This window comes from Pezoporus wallicus, unplaced genomic scaffold (assembly GCF_028554395.1).
Source record: "Pezoporus wallicus isolate ANWC-B61680 ecotype Strahan unplaced genomic scaffold, APGP_CSIRO_Pwel_v1 contig_6382, whole genome shotgun sequence".
Lineage (NCBI taxonomy): Eukaryota > Metazoa > Chordata > Aves > Psittaciformes > Psittacidae > Pezoporus > Pezoporus wallicus.
In genome coordinates this window covers 2,749,161-2,769,376 of record NW_026638015.1, presented here as the reverse complement: position 1 = coordinate 2,769,376, position 20,216 = coordinate 2,749,161, and the positions used below count along the sequence as shown (strand labels likewise).

General features: G+C 41.2%; 1 protein-coding gene and 1 long non-coding RNA gene across 2 annotated transcripts; one reads left to right on the top strand and one right to left on the bottom strand.

Annotated features, from left to right (window-relative positions):
- The first annotated feature begins 3,040 nt into the window (after positions 1-3,040).
- Positions 3,041-19,266, top strand: API5 (apoptosis inhibitor 5). Its single transcript, XM_057408723.1, has 14 exons — positions 3,041-3,246; positions 6,670-6,831; positions 7,982-8,075; positions 9,107-9,172; positions 9,510-9,661; positions 10,941-11,147; positions 11,684-11,788; positions 12,487-12,576; positions 13,152-13,333; positions 13,526-13,619; positions 14,122-14,178; positions 14,994-15,070; positions 15,431-15,567; positions 17,143-19,266. Exons 1-14 carry the CDS (start codon positions 3,178-3,180, stop codon positions 17,220-17,222), a joined length of 1,572 nt encoding a protein of 523 aa, XP_057264706.1. The 5' UTR covers positions 3,041-3,177; the 3' UTR covers positions 17,223-19,266.
- Positions 6,467-9,605, bottom strand: LOC130598869 (uncharacterized). Its single transcript, XR_008972103.1, has 2 exons — positions 9,490-9,605; positions 6,467-6,829 (listed from the first exon to the last, which is right to left on the bottom strand). It is a non-coding gene; the product is annotated as an uncharacterized LOC130598869 (long non-coding RNA).
- Positions 19,267-20,216: the final 950 nt, after the last annotated feature.

Below are 20,216 nucleotides of genomic sequence, written 5' to 3'. Positions count from 1 at the left end.
GTGCTGAGTCTCCTCACCGTTCCAAACACCATCAAAGTCTCACTGCTGGTGCCAGAACAGCAAATGAAGGCGAGGAAAGAAGTGCTGTGACCCTGAGGCAGCACTCACCATGGCGGGGCAGGCTGAGGTGAGGAGAGCAGGGGCTGCACAGCAGGCCAGAGGATGAGCCGACAGGCACCGCTCCCGTGAGGGATAGGCGGACAGATGTGAAGGAGCATCCCAAGCGTAATGCTTGACACGCAGCAGGGAGGGCGGAGAGCCCGTTGTAAGCTTCTAAAAGCCCCTCTCCAGACCGTTAATGGCGGCAGACACCGCTCCAGCACACCCCGACCCCTCACCTCAGGGCCGGCGCCTGGGCCCGCCGCAGGGACGCATCTGCGGGGGCAGAGCGCCGCCTGCTGGCGCCACGGGGAGCGGCGCCTGGGCAGAGGGAGCTGGGCAGCGGGGTCTGAGCTGCGGGGCCGGAGCTGCATTTCCATGCACCTATTGCAGGGCCTGATGCTCCTGTGGGAAAGAGTTAACATAATAATTAAAATAAAATAATAGAAATAATGAAATGAAATGAAATGAAATGAAATGAAATGAAATGAAATGAAATGAAATGAAATAAAGAAAAGAAAAGAAAAGAAAAGAAAAGAAAAGAAAAGAAAAGAAAAGAAAAGAAAAGAAAAGAAAAGAAAAGAAAAGAAAAGAAAAGAAAAGAAAAGAAAAGAAAATATGGCCTTCCCAGAAGAGGAATTTTGCAAGTAACTGAGATCACACTAGAAGGAATCTGGGCGATACTGCACATAGTTGAAGGCAGCCTTTAGATGCTTATAACCACACAAGGTAGCTTTAATGTGTGCCAGTGAAAGGCTGCGCATCTCTGAACATTTGTATGCATTTACTGCATTCCCCAGTGATGTATAGAGATCTTTTTCTGAGAAACACAGAAATTCTTAAGGTGGATGAGGGATAATTGCTGTATCCATTTGTAACAATGGGCTCTGTTAGTGACTGGATTGGATAGAGTGAGAAACAGAACATTAGAAGGATTCAGGATCAGTTGCTCCTCTGGCATAAAATGGACTCAATTTCAGACACTTTATTACCCCCTCGGTACTGAAGCAAGTACCCAGTGGACAATAAGGTACCTTCCAGGTTTGGTACCTGAGGGTTAAACAGCTGTTCCAGTGTGGAACTTTCATTGTGTCCTTACCTTCTGTCATAGAATCACAGAATGGTTTGGGTTGGAAGGGACCTTAAGATCATCCAGTTCCAACCCACTCCCATGGGCAGGGACACCTCACACTAAACCATGTCACCCAAGTCTCCATCCAGCCTGGCCTTGAACACCACCAGGGATGGAACATTCACAGCTTCCCTGGGCAACCCATTCCAGTGCCTCACCACCCTTACAGTAAAGAACTTCTTCCTTATATCCAATCTAAACTTCCCCTGTTTAAGTTTGAACCCATTACCCCTTGTCCTATCACTACAGTCCCTAATGAAGAGTCCATCCCCAGCATCCCTATAGGCCCCCTTCAGATACTGAAAGGCTGCTATGAGGTCTCCACTTAGCCTTCTCTTCTGTCATGGTCATGATAACAGTCTATTATTGCCCCTGCCTGTGGCTCTGTCTCAAGTCTGTTCTCCACCAAAACACAGGGCAGTTGTGGGACACAAATAGTAATTATCATCTTTTTTCCTCTGAGGAAATGAGACAATTTCAGTGATTTCACAAGTAAATTACTTTTCCTCTGGAAAACCTGCTGGAAATTGTGCAGAGATCTCCAGTGATGCCAGTGTTCATGGATTAGTGGACGTGTGCAGGAATGGAAGTCAGATGTAGAATGATAGCAGTTATCAAATGAGTTTGTAACTTATCTCCACAAGCTTTGGTATGAAGAGATTGAGCAGAAAGAATAGATTATGATTAATCATATTGCGCAAAATGAGGAGGCTTGCACTGCAGTCTGAGCCATTCTCAAACGTGCACGTCAGGCTATTGAGTTCCTAAAGATTGGTTTCCAAAAATATCCCAACTTTAACAATCCAAGAGATCCCCGGCTGACTTTGAACACGAATTTCAAACAATGTCTCCTAAACTTGTAACACCATCAGCTCTTTACTCCCGTTCCCTTTGTCTTAATGCTAAGGACTAATGGTGATTCATTTTAAATGGGTTCATTCTAAAAAATATTTCATATATTTTCATGTGTATTTCATACATAAGTGAAAAATAAAGACTGGGAAATGGGAATTGGTGTAAGGAGAATAAAAATGAAGACTGATGCAAGGCAACAAGGAAGTAGGTGAGGAAAAGACCCAAGAGGTGACATGTGGAAGATCAAATGACAGGAACAGAACAAACCTCAAAGAAAGCGTTTCTTAATGTGGCTCTGAATGCTCCTCTTCATTTCGTGTGCTCTCTGGTAGGAAGATGATTAGCACAGCTGAATGTATCACTGCCAGAGGAAGTAAGAGAGTATCATTCCAAGGCATATAATCCATGTTATGATACAATACATATAAATACAATACAATATATACGTGTTATGATACAATATATAAAAATATGATACAATAGATACATGCTATGATACAATATATATAAATATGATCCCATATATATGTATTACGGTGCAATATATATAAATATGATACGTTCCAAGCCCCTGCCACAAGCAGAGACACCTCCTACCAGAGCAGGTTGCTCCAAGCCCCTGTGTCCAACCTGGCCTCGAACACTGCTAGGGATGGAGCAGCCACAGCTTCTCTGGGCACCCTGTGCCAGCACCTCAGCACCCTCACAGGGAAGAACTTCTTATCTCCAACCTGAACTTCCCCTGTTCCAGTTTGAACCCTTGAAAACAGCCTCCTTCTGACACCAGGAGCTCAGTGCACCACACAGTGCTTGTACGCAGGAGTCAAAAAGGGACAGAGGAAGGATTAGCTGAGGGCAGACAGTCACGGCTTCACGAACACACGCGGGGGAGCTCCCGGCGTTACCCCTGCCCGCAGCTCCACCGCCAGCCGCCTGGGGTCGCTGCGCAGGCGCCGGCACGCGGCCGCTCTGGGACTGCGGCCTCGTTGGTGCTGACGGCGGCGGCGCGAGCGGGAGCAGCGGCCTGAGCGGTGGCGAAGAGAGCGGCGGCCTCGGTTGCAGCGGCGGTCGCGCCCGTTCCCCGCCGCACCATGCCCACCGTGGAGGAGCTATACCGCAACTATGGCATCCTGGCGGACGCCACCGAGACCGTGAGCCAGGTGCGGCGGGCCTGCGGCCTACAAGGCCTCGCTAGGCCCGGGGCTTGAGTAGTGCGGCGGCGGCGCCGCCACGAACGGCTCCAGGCTGTGCGGGCGGGACGGGGTCCTGCTGGGCGGGATGCTCGGGCCGCAGACAGCCGGCCAGCCCCGCGGCTGTGATCCGTATAGGTTCCCTCACGGGCGGGGGCGGGAGGCGATGAGCTTGGCGCTGGCGGCTCTGCAGGGACGGCGGCAGCGTCTTTAGTCGCTTTTGCGGCATCTTCTTCCTCCCGTCCTGTCGGCAGTTCTCCTTTTAAACGTGGGCCCAAGGGCGCTAGCTAGTTATTAGCTAGAATCAGGCTGCGTTTTGCATGGGAGCGGGGAGTTTCGCCTTAAAACACCGGTAGTTGTCCATGTTCGATCTGTGTACTTGCAGTTCCGGAGCGCTCTCCTGCTGAAAGGCTTGTTGGAGGAACGTGAAGGCTGTTACGGTTTGGTAACTGCCTGTAGCCCTTTTGTATTTTCCTAAGGCAAGCATGGAAGGTTGATCCTCACGGATAAAGGAGGTTTTTAGACGAAAAATCCTGGAGAGATGTGCCAGTTCTCATAGCGTTACTGAATTAATCAAATAAATGATGCCTTCGTGTGTTACCAATACAAAGTATTATGGTTACTTGAAGCTAGTTTTTGGATTGCATTATGTGCTCATTTTACTGAGTGGCTGCCTGAAAAAGTTGATTGTTTTGTAATTATTCTTTTGTCATAATATATGGTGTCCCTGCCCATGGCAGGGGGGGTGGAACTTGATGATCTTAAGGTCCTTTCCAACCCAAACCATTCTATGTAAGTAGGAAGGTAGCTTTGCACATACCTGGCAATGGGGTTTAAATTGGATACTACTATGCAAGGTCATTTAGAAAGTTCTTCAGGAGAACACATAGTATAGTAAGTGACTGGGTGTTGTGCTGTTGGGTTTTTTTTAAGCTTTTAGATTCAAGTCCATTCGCTTTGCATGTGTAATTCTGCGCTAATGAAACAAAGCAGAATCCTTGCAGACAGTTCATAAAAAAATGTTATCTCGGAGACAACCAAAATATACACAGAAAATGTTGGAAACTACGGGGAGAGATGCAGAATAAAAGAGATGCTATTACTGTGCTGCTTTATGAATACGTAGTCCACCATGATTTTGACAGTTGTGGGTAGCTTTTACAAGGCAGGGATGGATATCCCAGGGAGAATAAACTGAAACTGCAGTGTAGTTAAGAAATGCAGCTTGTGCAGATGCGTGAGAACCTCCAAGGGTAAGTATAGAATGATGATTGCTGATATACTCCCCCAGCGTTGCCTTTCCAGCTTGTGGGCTTATGGAGCCAGAGCTAGTGTCTTTGTAATTACAAGATCTTGCAAGATTCTTCTTCAGCAAACTTTTCTGATTCCTTTTTTTAACTGATATTTCTGGCATACAAATGTTCTGTGGCAAAATATTCCATTAGCCTTTGTGAAGAAACTACCCCCTTTGAACTTGTCACTTCATAACCTTAGTTGATGTCTCCAAGTTTTGCACTGAGAAGCCATGAGCAATTGTTCCTTATTCATCAGTTTTATCCCACTTATTCCTTTATTATCTCTTAAATTCATGAACATGATCTCTCACTACAAAAAAAGTCAGTCACCCTGTCTCAAAAATGAAATCTTTTGAACACAACAAGAAGAGCAAGGGGACAAACAGAAGTATGACATTAAGAGAAGTCATTCAAAAGACTGGAAATGGTGAGCTTGTAAAAGTGTGTTTCAGTTGAGAAAGGGGCTCAGGTGCGATGAGTCTACTCAGGAGCGAAATGAAGGTGAGAACTTGGAAAAAAACTATTAGTAAGCAGGCTTTTAATAAAGAGGAAGTCAAACTTTTCTCCATAACACATTGTGCAACTTGTCACAGGATGTTACAGAATCGATTCGAGAAGTAGTCTAGAGAAATTAATGGTCACTTGATAGTTATTGATACTGTCTCTGGCTTAGGATGTTCCTGTATAACAGACTGGGAGGAAGCATGGAATACTGAAGGATTACACTGCTTCTGCAGTTGCCTGTTCTTTTCTTGAGCATTCCAAGCTCCTGCCTGAGCAGCACTTTGGCTAAATGATAGGAGTAGTAAGCATGAAGGAACCCAAGCTACCCTGTTCCATTGCTACATGACTGCTATTGTAATATGTATTAAGTAATTTGTTCCCCAGAAAAGTTATTCTTAACGTGCAGTCTGAGAACCTGTGACTGTAATAATGTGTATCCCGTTGTTAGTTTGTGCTGCTTCGTTCTGCCTTTGCTGTTGAGTGCACTGTGTTGGCACAGCTGCAGAACAAACTGGTGGGAATGTGGATCAGCTGAAAAGCAGTCATTTTATTCCTTGCTTATTTTTCTTCCAGATCCATGTCCCAATCCAGTTCAGGATTTGACACCACGGACATCTATTAACAAGGTGTAGGGAGGGTTGAAGGGGCATTGGTACTGAGTGTTTAAACACAGCTTCCTTTAAAGAGAATTAATGCCCTGTGCTGCTTTGTAAATTAGGATCTGTTTGCTATGGGTGAACTTTCATGTGTTGTAAGAGTGACAGTGTATGTGGCTCTGGGAGATTTAATGTAAATCAAGCGTCCTCTGCTGTTGTTGCTGTTCAAAGTTGTCTAAAACATTTTCATAACCGTAAGGAAAATTAATGATAGAACTAATTTCTGCTATTATCCTAATACTACTGACTTTTCTTTTGCAAGCACATAGCTAACCACAAGAAGGACTTCAATTTATTCTAAAGTTTCAGTCCTGCAGGCACAAAATTGGTATGTCTGTGTGATTCTAGTTGGAGCAGGTAGAGAATATTCTGTTCTGTTCCTGAATCAGCTGGAGATATACCCTTTTTTTTTATAGTCTCTGTTCAAGACATCTTTTAAAAGCCGTGTTTTATCTCAGGTTAACTGCTTGAATAGATGTCAAAGATGCTTTAGCCCTATGTATGTTAAAAGTTATGTGATCTGTTTCATTGGCATGGTTTTGACGAGAAGTGGCCCCTCCTTGAGAGATGGTAAATAGGCAGAAGGTAGAAACCCCTTGAAAAACTGCCCAAGTTTAGTGAAGGTGATCATGTCATTCCTTGAGTCTGCGCTAATGTAGTAGCAAGATCTGTTAGCCTTAGGGCTGGCAGTTTGAATGTAGGCATTTGATAGGCACTTGAACAAAGGAACTAGAGTAACAGTGAAAACCAGACAACAGAGGCAAATTTTAGTAAATGGCACAGTTATAGTGGTCTAAGAGATAAATGTATTTCTTTGTATGAAGCTTGTGTAATATAGCTGACTTACATAGCTGAATAGTGAATGGGAGAGAAAAAAAATCCTTGTCTTGAGAATAAGCCAAGATTTCTCTAATTGTGTTCTGTTTCTCCTCTTCCAGCATAAGGATGCGTACCAGGTGATCTTGGATGGCGTGAAGGGAGGTGCCAAGGAGAAGAGACTCGCAGCCCAGTTTATTCCTAAGTTCTTCAAGCATTTTCCTGAGCTAGCTGACTCGGCTATCAATGCTCAGTTGGACCTCTGTGAGGATGAAGATGTTTCTGTAAGAATAAGAACCTTGTAGCAAGTTGATACCTTGAATTTGTATTTTTATTAGTCTTTTGGGAAGGGGAGACTTGATCTTTCCAAAGCTTAAGAATACTTAGTTGTATTCCTGTTATGTGATGGTATGGGAAGATATGTAAGTTTCCATTTGTTCTTTTCACTCCATTATTGATCAAAGGAATAGCTCTGTAGAAAGAAACAGTTTATTTGCATATCTGTTACATTTTTTCTTTTCAAAAAGTGCTTTGTGGTAATTGATCCTAATGAAATTCCGCAGGGAGGCAAGAAAACTTTCTTCAGAACCAGGAGCCATGGGGATGTGATTCTGAATGTAGTACTCTTGCAGAAGTCCTGAGATGCTTCATGCTGCTTCTGTGCTGTTGCTAGAAGCTGTACCTTTGAAGTGTCTTTGATTATACTTTGATTATTACTGTAGTGATAGGACAAGGGGTAACGGGTTCAAACTTAAACAGGGAAAGTTAGATTGGTTATAAGGAAGAAGTTCTTTACTGTAAGGGTGGTGAGGCGCTGGAATGGGTTGCCCAGGGAAGCTATGAATGCTCCATCCCTGGTGGTGTTCAAGGCCAGGTTGGACAGAGCCTTGGGTGAGATGGTTTAGTGTGAGGTGTCCCTGCCCATGGCAAGGGGGTTGGAACTGGATGATCTTAAGGTCCTTTCCAACCCTAACTATTCTGTGATTATCAGATGTTAAATGATTTGGACAGGTCATTCAAGGTTTTTTGTCAGCGCCAAACCTAGAGTTCCTCTCTGCCATGTGCACCACTGAGAACTATCCTTCCTTTTAGCAAGTAAGACTCCACACTAACACAGATTCCAGCCCTTTATTTTGTTGATCAAATGAATGATTTTGTGAATAGAGGTGCTGCTTGAATTTGTTTTTTCTCCAGTGCTGCTTAGATCTGAGAGAAAGACATCATAATAGTTTCATGGCAAATAGGAAGTTTAAACTGCCATTAATGTCTGAAATCTGTATTTCACTTTCTGAATATGATACTCCTGTTAAAAGAATGTGGTTCATTTCTCGAATTTAGCTGATTTTTGTGCTAAACGTGATTAATTGAATTGCCTGAATTATGGCCTATTATTATTTAAATTTATTAATTCCATAATACTGACAATTTTTGCAGATCCGGCGACAAGCAATCAAGGAATTGCCTCAGTTTGCCACTGGAGATAATCTTCCTCGGGTAGCAGACATACTGACCCAGCTCCTGCAGTCAGGTAGGAGATGTTGGTAATTTCCTGATTGATCTCCTTGCGGCACACCTAAAAACGTATACAGTTTTGTTCTAGAAAATGTTTTCTGTTGATTCATAGTTGGTGACAAAGCAGTTTGTCCCAGTGCCAGTCATGTCCTGTTTTCACCCCAACCCCTTTATATTTGCCATACAGTTAGGCTGCTATTTCTGCTGAAAGGTCTCTCATTATCCTGATCTAAACTGAAAATCTTTCTTTAAAGTTGACCTTTTTTGGTTTTATTCAAGTTCTCTTAAAGCACCTGTAGAAAAAGGGGAAGGGAGGGGAGAGGGACACAACAACAAAACCTCTTCCAGTTACGGACTGCAGGAAGTTGCCTTCTGAAAAAGTTATTGGGTTGCTAATCGAAGTACTCGGGAACTTTAAAAATCCTGAAGGCATTTTCTTCCATACCGTCCATTTTTGGTACAAAATAAATTCCAAATTTAATAGTACAGCATGTACCTTTTTTTTAACCTCAGTAAGTTACAGAGTGCTGAATACTAGATCTTGAAATTGATGTTAAAAATGCATGATTAGTTCTGATTGGAAGAGTTGGGGTTCTTTTAGGACTTACTCGAACATTTCTCTAGTTCAGGAGGAAAATTGTTTCTTTCACCTAGAAATACTGAAGATGACTTAAGAATTTAAAAAGAAATAACTATTTAACCGTAATTTACTAAAAGTCAGCTTGTTTATTCATATGTTCCTTAAATTTCCTAAACATATTTAATAATAACTTCCCTTCAAGTTTTCATTCATATCAAGTTTGTGATGTTAAAGTTTTGGCAGGGAGGCCAAAGTGGCAAATAACACCTTTGTTTCGCTTTCAGCTTTCATAATTGTGGCTTTCTACTTCCTCTGTCTAGTAGTCATTAAAATTATAGTTTATGTTGTTTATAATCAAATGTTGAGGATGGAATACTTCTTGTGTGACACCAGGGATCTTTCTTTGGTTGTCTGCTCTAATGTTTGCATTTCAAGGACATCCATATTGTTCTTTTTTCTCTCTTCAGATGATTCTGCAGAATTCAACTTGGTGAACAATGCTTTGCTCAGTATATTTAAGATGGATGCTAAAGGTAAAGGACATATCTTTCTATATATGTATTTTAGTAATAGTTCCCAGTCTCTAATACCATGAGAACAGGACTCGGTTTTGTATCTTCTTAGTACAATTCAGAAGTGAGACACAAAGTCACCACTTGGCTTTTACAAAAGATACTGAATTTTTCAATGATTTTGGATTGGAATTGTACAATTCAAGAAAAAACAATGTGGATTCTTATGTCAGTTATAATTTTTCATCGAAGTTAGTACAGCAGATGTTTCACAGAGTCTTAGAGGAGGAACCTTCTTCTCAGGGAAAGTTCAGCTCTTCTAGAATCATTTGTGTTACCTTATTTATTCTCCATTCAGGGACTTTGGGTGGCTTATTCAGTCAAATTCTTCAGGGAGAGGATATTGTGAGAGAGCGAGCCATCAAGTTCCTCTCTACAAAGCTGAAAACCCTGCCTGAGGAGGTGATGACGAAGGAGGTAGAAGAGTTCATATTGACTGAATCAAAGAAGGTGAGTGTCTTATTTCAGTACAACCATAAGGACTGTTAAACCATGCCTTACCACTGGCATTGCTTTGTTTAAACCACATGTAGGGTTAAGCATTGTACAAATGCTTCTAGTTATCCTATTCTGCTACACTCCAAACTTTGCAGCAGTTTTTGTAGGAACATTAAAATAGGCTCTTCTCATTTTGTAAGAGTGACTTCTGTTAGAACCATAGAATCATTCATATGGGAAAGGGACTTTGGGAGATAGATGACCTCAGTGAATTGTGCTCAGCTGGATTCAGATTGGATTTCTCAGTGCTTTGTCCAGTGGGTTTTGAACACCTCTAATATATACACCTCTGTTATACCTCTTTATCCAATTGAAGCTCCTATTTCAGTTTTGTATCATTGTGTCATTCTCACCCTCTCCACCTCAGTAAAGAACCTGGCTCCTATTCTTGGTGTCTTGCTCAACATTACTGGGAGATGAGTGTTAGGTTGCCTCATCCCCTTATGACTTTTTCCTTTAGGCTGAAAAAGCCCTGTTCCTTAAGTTCTCCTCACAGATTATGTGCTCTAGACACTGATAACCTTGGTGGCTGGGCTTTCTGCAGCTTATCAACTTCCTCATACAGAAAGACTCAACACTAGGTGCAGTATTCCAGATTTGATCTAATAAGGGTATAGCAAAGGAGAATCCTCAGTCCTTTTGCTTCTCTCAGTCTACTGGCCATGCTCTTTTTGTAGCACAGGAGCACTGTTCATCACCCAAGGAATACTACTGACAGGTTTATCCTGCTGTCTCCCAGAGCCCTCAGGGTCTTTGCAGCAGAGCAGTTCCCCAGCCACTCAGTCCCCAGCTTGTGCTGATGCAGGGAAGTTGGCTCATCCCTGGTGCAGGACTCCGCATTGGTGTTTATTGAATTCCATAAGATTCCTGTAAATTCTACATGCTGAGAAAGTTTAAAAAAGTATTAAAGCAATTAATAATGAGTAGATACCTATTTACTGTTTATTCTGCCTGAAGCATACGACTTTGTTAGATAAGAAATTTGTTCTTAAAATTAGAATCCAAGAAAAATAATGTTTTTTATGCACAACTTGATGGTAGTTAACCTTGATTTGGGGGTACATACACTTATACTGCATGTTCTAATGTGTTCCTTTAAACGTTTATATCTTTAAATAACAAGAAGCTGAATTTAAATGCTTAATATTTGCATACTTTACATTTTCAGATCAATTGAGTTTGACTTGGAGGTTTGCAACTTAACAATTATGTTTTCTGGAATTCTCTTAAGGTGCTGGAAGATGTAACGGGTGAGGAATTTGTTCTGTTCATGAAGATATTGTCTGGATTAAAAAGCTTACAGACAGTAAGTGGGAGGCAACAACTAGTGGAGCTGGTGGCTGAACAAGCAGACCTGGAACAAACATTCAATCCATCTGACCCAGACTGTGTGGACAGACTTCTGCAGTGTACCCGGCAGGCAGTGCCACTCTTCTCAGTATGTATTTGTTTGCTTTGCATGAGGAATACTGTGGAAAGTTAATGGCTGTAGTTACTCTTTGGTGTTGTGAATGATTATGTTAGAATGAGAGTGTATCAGTACCTCTCCACCTTCAGCTTCTAATGCATTGAAATGTTGGAAACATCCTTAAAGCCTCTGAATACAAAGAGTTTTTGTGTTATTCTCTGCTCTTGACATTTTCTTTCAAATTTAAGGTGTTACAGTGAATTATGATAAAATTCTCACACTAGGTTCATACATGTATGAGTTTGATTATTTTATATCTAATGCCAGGCAATTGCAGTGTTTAAAGACCTGTTGGGCTGTAGACAGTTTTCAGCCCCTGTTGCAGACAGCCTCTGAGTTTAAGCCACTTGGAAGAGTCTGTGTTGTAGGAGTTGCAGGGAATTCAGTAAAGCTTTAAGGTGTAGCTGTGTGGTAGGCACTTATATATAGGGTTGGTGGAGTGATGGGGGAAAACATTTAACTCCTTCAGACTCAGAGTAACCTGCATAATGTGGTGTTCTCTGCAGAAAAACGTTCATTCCACGAAATTTGTTACTTACTTCTGTGAGCATGTTCTGCCAAACCTCGGTTCTTTGACTACGCCAGTAGAGGGTCTTGATATCCAGTTAGAGGTAAGCCAAAGCTAAAATGTCTTTGAAATCGTAGAAAAATACAGGCACCTTAGATGAAGACAGCTACTTACAAATTGGGAACCCCTTTCTAAGGGGGTTTTCAGTTCTTGGCTAGGAGAGAAAGCAGTTAAACTAGAGAAAAAGTTTGCTGTACTGAGGCATGACTGAGCATTGCCTTTTAAAGCATGTGTCATTAGTCCCCAGCTTTGAGGCAAGACTGGACTAAGTAGATCGGTGTAATCATTTTTATATTGCTGTCAATCTTTTTTAAGCACATAGCAGTTACTGAATTGATTGTTGCATAAACTAGATGTGGCTTATGTTAATTTTGCCTCCTAAGGGAGTGGCTTCGTGTCTGTAATTCTGCTTACATTAATCAGTGCTGCAGCTTCAGTTACATTTCTGAGTCTCACTTTGAAGGTGAGCTGTGCTGCAGACGTGGGACAGGAAGCTTTGTTTACTTGTTGACTAATGATGCCTGTTGGGATTAGACACACAAACCTGTATGTCTGTTTGAGGACATGAAAAACAGACCAGACATGTTCCTCCTTGTTGTCTTGCCTGATGATTGGGTTTCACTGTAATAACTGACCTCTGCTCTGCAGCCTTAATGATGTGAGGTTTACACTTTTAGGTTTAAATTTAAGCCTTTGTACTTTTCTGTTAACGCACAAAAACCCGGCTGTCCTTACATGTAGGTTTTGAAGCTGCTTGCTGAAATGAGCTCATTTTGTGGCGATATGGAAAAGCTTGAATCAAATTTGAAGAAGCTGTTTGATAAATTACTGGTAAGACTCATTCAATTTTTAGTGTTTTAGTGCAAGACACTAAAAAAGTTCTCATCAAAACAAGTTATTTTTATCTAGTAATCTATTAATCCTTTTTCTGAAGTGGCTATTTCAAAGATAGCTCTGTCCATGATAAAGGTCAAACGTCATTTTGCAATTCAAAGCCTTTATAGAGAGCTGTTACCTGCATCATGTTTTTAATCTAGTGAACTCGTGTGGTTTTGTTCTTAGTATTATAATTATGAGAGACTCATGTTGATCTCATTAAAGGCTGTATCTGCACTGACAATTTTAAGCAAATTCAGTGCTGTTTCAGAAGCCCTGGTGTAGTACATTATTGCTTCCTGTGGTAGCAGTGCTACTGTAATGTTTGCTCTTAGAGGTGTCAAGTCACAGAAGTATAGGCAGACTACCTGCACCAGGACTTCATGCAGTGGTTCGTCACATTAGTATAGGGATGAGGGATACTTCTTAAAATGTCAGCATAAATACATCCTCCAGTTCATACACCGCAAAAGATCAGTCAGGGTGTGTAAATGTGTCTCATGCATTTGTTTTTCCTTTCTGTTTGTTAGGAGTATATGCCCCTTCCTCCAGAGGAAGCAGAGAATGGGGAAAATGCTGGCAGTGAAGAGCCCAAGTTGCAGTTCAGTTACGTGGAGTGTTTGTTGTACAGCTTCCATCAGCTGGGACGTAAGCTTCCGGACTTCCTCACGGCCAAGCTGAATGCTGAGAAACTGAAAGACTTTAAAATCAGGTAATCATTGAGAGACAAGTGTTAAGGGTTCTGTTGCAAAATATGGATTATTACATGCTAAAGAAGCACAAATCAGGTTGGTGAAAGACTTAGAGTGGTTTTCCTAAAGGGGAGAGAGATTCCAGCTTCCCTTTGCTTATGCTTTTATTTTATGGGAATATGTTATTAACAGATTGCTTTTAAATCTTTTAGGCTACAGTATTTTGCTCGAGGGTTGCAGGTGTATATTCGACAGCTTCGTCTCGCACTTCAAGGCAAAACAGGAGAAGCTTTGAAAACAGAGGAGGTAAGTATTGCTCAGGAATGCTGATTTTTCTAATTGAGCCTACCAGAGTAACCATTGGCACACATTAGTGGGCTGCAGTCTGTTGTAAGCAGGCAAACAGATGAAAGCAATAATACTGCTAACAGCTATTGCAAATGGATCTTAACCAATGCTGAATTTTGCAAGCTAGGGTGATATTTTAGTTTCTACTTGTCAGCTGCTCTCTGCATCCCCATGTGTTTGGCATAACTGTGCTCTGATTCTGTTTTGAAGGGGAAGCCTTCATATGTGGGGAGGGATTTAGTGGCAAGTACACTGGAACATGAGAAGCAACTAGTGTAAAGCTGCAAGAAACCTAAAAATAGTTGTAATGAAAACTCAGAAGTGTATGCACCTTTCACTATTACTGTTGCTGTAGAAATTCACTAGGAAGAGCAGTCAGTTTAATGGTGCAACTTCAAGTGCAGTTAACGTAATTTAAAGCTACTGGAATAGGTGCTCAGTGATGTTTCTTTTTTTACAGAACAAGATAAAAGTGGTTGCCTTGAAAATAACCAACAACATTAATGTTTTAATCAAGGTAAGTCCTCACATCCTGAAGGAGTAAATACACAGTAGAGTAACGTGTACAGAGAAAAGGAATAGATTCGATCAAAGTTGTACTGTGTTAAATTAGTGTTTGCCAGCTCAGGGTTGCTGCTGCTTTACTGTGGTGAGACCCTTTTTTACAGCAGTAGCTGCCCCAGGAGCAGAAGACCTTGTTGTAGGGGTCTTTGGATTCTAGCCGTGCCTTTTTCCTTGCAATTTCCCTTTCCTGCAGTGACAGGGACTGTAAGGAATAGTTTGAAGAAGTGCAGGAGATCTAAAGGAGGGAGGAGGCAAAGCCAGCTGCCACACAGAACCTTTTTCTCTAGGGAGTCTAGGAGAGATGGGTTGCAGGAAGAGACTTCAATCCAGAGCCCTCAAAACCATTCTGATTACTTCTAACCACCTTTTCTTCTCTTCACTTCCATTCTAACTTACCACAATGAACCAAAAACTCTGGCCACAGTATTGAGAGGCTTATCTTTTACCATCATAGGGATATCAGATGTCTCCCTGCAGGAACCACTGTAGTTCATTATATGATGCTTGATGTGCAGAGGGAGAAAGCATGTAACGTCTGTATGAGACATTACTTTGTTAGTGTAAATCTCATTTGAATTTCCTAGTGAAGTCTCAGGCAGCCAGATAAGGCAGTAAGGCATCTTCTCCCTCTGCCATGGGACTGCAGAAAGGATTTGAAATCATAGGAACATAACTGTTATTATGGAGTCTCGGTAGGTAGCTAAAGTTTTGAAGTGCAGTTGATGTGAATTTAACTGTAGAATAAACTCTCTGATTTTGCCTCCATAGGATCTCTTCCACATTCCTCCTTCCTACAAAAGTACAGTTACGCTGTCCTGGAAACCAGTGCAGAAGGCAGATGCAAGGTGAGAGTTTTTCGTTAAAAGAATGAAAACAGTGGTGTTAATTTTTGCTGTTTACAAAGTAAAGATCCCAAGAGATACATGGAGATCTCCTCCATAACATGCGAGCTAAAAGTTTCACAATCCAAAATAACATCCATCCTGGAAGTTGTTAAGGCTGTGGAGTGATAATCTTATTCTTCCATTAGGGATATGATAGACCAAATCACCTGGGGACTACCTTATTTCCTCTTTTGAAGTGTTATTCAGGGCATCTTCATTAGCTGCTTCTAACTTCCAGTGGTTTATCTTTCAGGCTGAACTGCTATTCCTGTACTTGTCACTACAGGGGTATAATGATCTGTTTGTGTTTTCTTCTGTCAGTCAAAAAAGAACAAGTGAAGATACAACCTCAAGTTCACCCCCAAAGAAAGCTTCGGCAGGACCAAAAAGGGATGCCAGGCAAATATATAATCCTCCCAGTGGAAAATACAGCAGTAACCTGGGTAGTTTTTCTTATGGTAAGTTAGGCAGCTTGGAAAAAGCTTTGTGTAGTGACAGTTGTGCCTTGGGTGGGGGGAACAAACAAATTAAGCCAAGTTACTATCACATTCTCCTTTGATCAGATCGTACTGTCATCTGGTTTTGTGTGTAATGGGCTCTTTCTAGCTCATTGATTTGAGTGTTACCAGCCTATAAACTTATGTCCTTTGTGTGTTTTAATACATAGAGTTAGTAATTGAACTGTTGTGTTCTTTGTTATGACATACAGCACTTGCACCCCAAATGTCCCATTGGACAGCAGTTGCTGCAAGTGGCAGAGCTGGGCCACCTTGTGTCATACGACTGGACCGGTGTTGAATTCCTATTACAGCCACAGACCTGATCCAGAACTCCTAGGAGCTGCCAGGTTCACTGTGCATACACACAGTTATGCCCTCATGCTTCCAGAGTGATTCTTTCTCTCTGCAAGGCATATTTCTGGGCAGAGCATGAGGGTAGTTGCAGACTGGGTGAATAGGCCCAACAGTGGCAGCACCCTGTTCTTGTTGCCTTCCCTGTGGGCCCATTGGTCCTGCCTCTATCAGGTAAACAGTCTAAAAATCACCCATGCCCATAGGCTGAAAAACTGATATAAAACACTGATTTTTTTATATGAAACAAAGAAATCTATTGCAAATTTCTTACTGCAGACTCCAGGTGATGCACCTGTGTCTTTTAAGATAAGCTTGTAGTCCTACAGTTATAAAAATCAGGTTTACAACCAAAAATGTTTTACTGCTTGCTGCTGTTTCTTGTTAGTGAGATGCTTAGGCCTCTGATCAGCTTTTGCTTTCTGTACTCTTTAAAATAAGCACATAGTTCTCTTTGTAGATTAATATGAATTGCATTTTAAGACTGTGCATAAAGAGAAAGCATGGAGGAGAAATAAGATTTTGATATCAAACAAATCCAGAGAAACTTTAACAAAGTGGTTTTGGGGTTGCTTTTGCTGTGATCAGATTGTTCTTAGTGAAGGGAAAGGAAAAAACTTCTATCACATACAAATAGTTTGTGTAGTATCTATTTAGGTCTGAGATTTTTAATTAGATATAGTTAAGATATCAGCCCACCAAAAAAACTTCATTGTATTGCTCATAACTCTATGTTAAGGATAGAAAAGGACAAGTAGACTGGCAAAGGTATGTTTTTTCACCATTTTATAAAGTCATGAGGAGCAAATCACTTCAGTCCAACACCTCAAGACAGACGGTGTTACTGGCCAGAAGGATGAGCCAAGTAATGTAATGAAGGTCCTTACAGATCAGTTTTCAATCCTGTGACAGTGGATTGGCCAAAGTATAAATAATGGGACAGTTTTTTATCATAAAGTCAATATGCAAAGGACTACATTTAATTTACAGAAGCCAATTCTCCTGGCCTCCTTTTAGAAGTAGTGGTGTCTGTTGTCCATCAAAGCATAACTCTGAAATCTCATGGTGTTTAAGCAGGGTTAACCTCAGAGGCTTCAGTCAGCCCTTCAGTACATCCAGTTATTGCTGTTTAACCTGTATACGGCACAGAACCTGCATGAAAAGTTTTGACTTCTGTTTCAGAGCAAAGAGGTGGTTTCCGAGGCGGCCGAGGAAGAGGCTGGGGAGGACGTGGCAATCGTAGCCGAGGAAGAATCTACTGAGTAAAGCGCTGAAGTCTTCCATGCCCTGCGGGGGCTAAAACGAAAGTGCTACTCAGCAAGTTTGCTTGCAGTACTGCTTCCTTCAAGGACTGCCTTCCACTGAGACTGACTTAAGTGTTCTTTATACCTTTGTATGTATGATCTACTTTTCTAACGGACTACAACTTGTCCATAGTGAAACTACAACTGTATTTTTGGATGCTTCCAGTTAGCAGTTTTGGGTTCTTTATTTTTGAAGTGTCTTCAGGATTCAAAATTGGAAAAGAGTGTAGAATTTTATCAAAAGCTACATTTTGTCAGTTTGTACATTAACCTAAAAATTAGCTAGTGCATAACTGAAACTATATAATTGAGTTTATCTATTAAGTAATGGATAGGAAAGGCATGGCAACAGAGATACATGTCAGATAAGCTTAGCAGCTGAACTGATCCTTTCCTCATCTGTATAACCACATTTTGCAATATGTGGAGAAGAGTACTGTTAAATTTGCTTTGGTTTCCTTCTTTTTTTCAATTGACTTGAATGAGATCCATGCTGGTTTTATAAAGTTTGCAACAACTTTTGCCTGTAGCATGAAGCAGTCCTTTTACTTAGAGATGTGGAAAATTGTGGTGGCTTTTGGTTTGCACATCTTACTCTTCTCCGTGCATTGTAATGCAGAAAGTGATGTTTTGCAAATTCACTTTTAATGTTGAAAATAAATATGAGCATAGAGTTATGCTGTGAAATTTCACTCAATGAAAAGGAAAACCAATAAATGACTAGAATTCTTATAGGAATGAGTAAAGACTGATGCAGTGATTAAGCTTCATAGGTTGGAGCTGGACCGTAGCAATACCTGGCTCTTTTCTGTGTTCTGCAGGTTTCTGGATTAGTTGGCACTTGAGGGTTGGTTTTAGTTTTGGTTTGGTTTTGTGTTTTTTTTTTTGATTTAATTTTTTTTAAACAATACAGTTGCATTTAAAAATATATAAATAAAATCATATTTTGAGTAACACTGAAGGAATTCCAGCTATGTAGTTTGATTCAGGTGGAAAAACTAACAATTCCATGCTACATTTTTGTCCATAGCAACTTGGGATTCTTATTTACTGGTGTGCACCCAGAAAATACAATGTAAGAGCACAATGCTTTGGGGTTTTTTTTTTTATTCTCAAAACTCAGACTTTTACTTCTCAGGTCATTCAGCATTGTAAAGGAATTAGCAGATAGTAAAAAGAAGTTGAGACAGAGGAAAAGGATTTTAATAAGTGTTCCAGGGCGTGTTGATGTAAAATAGCTTAGACTTTAGAAGAATGAAGATTATTCCTTACCCTTTTCTTTTGTCCAGCCATTTGATATCCACAGACAAATGCCTGAAAGCGATGTTTCCCTACCTAGTTCCATTTGTATTAGCTTGTGAATCTGACTCAGGTGTCTTCCTTAATACTCTTTGGTATTTATCACTACAGTCAGAAGGCCAGAATACCAGAAATACGACAAAGTTAAGAGACATTGTTGCTGAATTACAAGTCTGGTTTTGCTTAATTCTGGAGCAGCGGGCAGCAAACTCTAGACATTCCAGGACATGTGAGCTGACTGTTCCCGATTACACGCCAGGTGCTAAACTCAAGATTTGTCACTAAACCCAACAAACTTGGCAAAAAGCTTTCGAGGACAAATTTGTGAGGTCAAAATACCACTTTGAAAATAAGCACTAGATTGGTAATAAGCTTCCACTGGGGAAAACAATACGGTTTGCACTTGTGGCTGTCATTTGTTTTGAAGGGCTTTAAAAGTGTAATCTCAAAGCCTAAACATAGCTTGTATTTAGACTAATAACCAGGTACTAGCAGCTTCCTTCCTTGAATTTTGAGTGAGTTTTCTTTAGGGGACTCCTGTTTTCAGAGGTGATGTGCAAAGTCCTTGTGGCCTCAGAAGTAGTTAATTCTCCCTTTCTCCTCCCAGTTTCATATTTAATCTCTTGTGGAGACACCTGTTTACCATCCTGTTGAATTGTACATGTTCCCTTATGCTTTTGGAATAAATTCATTTTGTAATTTTGCTTGGCTCACTGTTTGACAGTTACTCTGCAGCATTTTGTGTTGGCTTAGTAAAAGGGTACTGTGGTACCTTGTTGTAGTGCCTTACTGCTTAGATTGCTATAGATGTTTGCCACTAATGGATAGGTCTTAGTTGAAACAGATAATGTAATCTTGCTATTAAGCAATTCAACTTGGGTTGTCTTGGGTGACATGGTTTAGTGTGTGGTGTCCCTGCCCATGGCAGGGAGTTGGATCTTAAGGTTCTTTCCAACCCAAACCATTCTGTGATTCTAACTTTTAAATGCAAAATTCTGAGTAGTAGTCAGCAAAAGCTGCATGTCATAGATCTTATATAGGAATTACCATGTGAAAAGGAGTCATTCATTGTCTTTATCTCCTAGATGTTGACAGTGCAGTAAAATCTGTTAGTATCTTATGGTAGAGCAAGAGTGAATTGGAGCAGCCTGTACGTGGTGGGGTTTGTTTTGGGGTCTTTTGGGTGAAATCTGTAATGTACATGATATGAACACTGGCATCAGTAATGAACTATTGTGGGAATATGTTCTTTATCCTGAAAGACAGCTGAATGCCTTGCATTAGTTGAATCGCTGTGACCCCATTTGTAAGCATTTTTTCCTTGTTTGCATTTATAGGTTTGTATGTTATATATGCTATATATGTTATATATAGGTATATGTCAAATGGTGGTGTGTTCCAGGCTCTGGGAAGTTGGGGTGTCCCAAAAGCAAACTGTTTGCAGCTTGCTTCCAAACTTCGAAAGGTCAGACAGACCAACACTCGAATGAGGTAGCTTTTAGAGCTCGCTCAGGGCTGGGTAAGGAGACTGGTGCTGCTGGGTTTCTATTTACTGTTAACTGGCACAGGAAATGAAGAGTTTAACTGTAACTAAAGTGTCAGGAGTGATGTGGTTCAGAGCTACCTTCACCCCACTCCTCGGTGAGCCGGCGC

What these genes read in the sequence shown, in the direction of transcription:
- API5 (XM_057408723.1), top strand. Translation starts at nt 3,178, where the DNA reads ATGCCCACCGTGGAGGAGCTATACCGCAACTATGGCATCCTGGCGGAC. An exon ending in ATTTAAGATGGATGCTAAAG is followed by an intron (nt 9,173 to 9,509) that starts GTAAAGGACATA and finishes TTCTCCATTCAG; the next exon opens with GGACTTTGGGTGGCTTATTC. An exon ending in GTCTTGATATCCAGTTAGAG is followed by an intron (nt 11,789 to 12,486) that starts GTAAGCCAAAGC and finishes CCTTACATGTAG; the next exon opens with GTTTTGAAGCTGCTTGCTGA.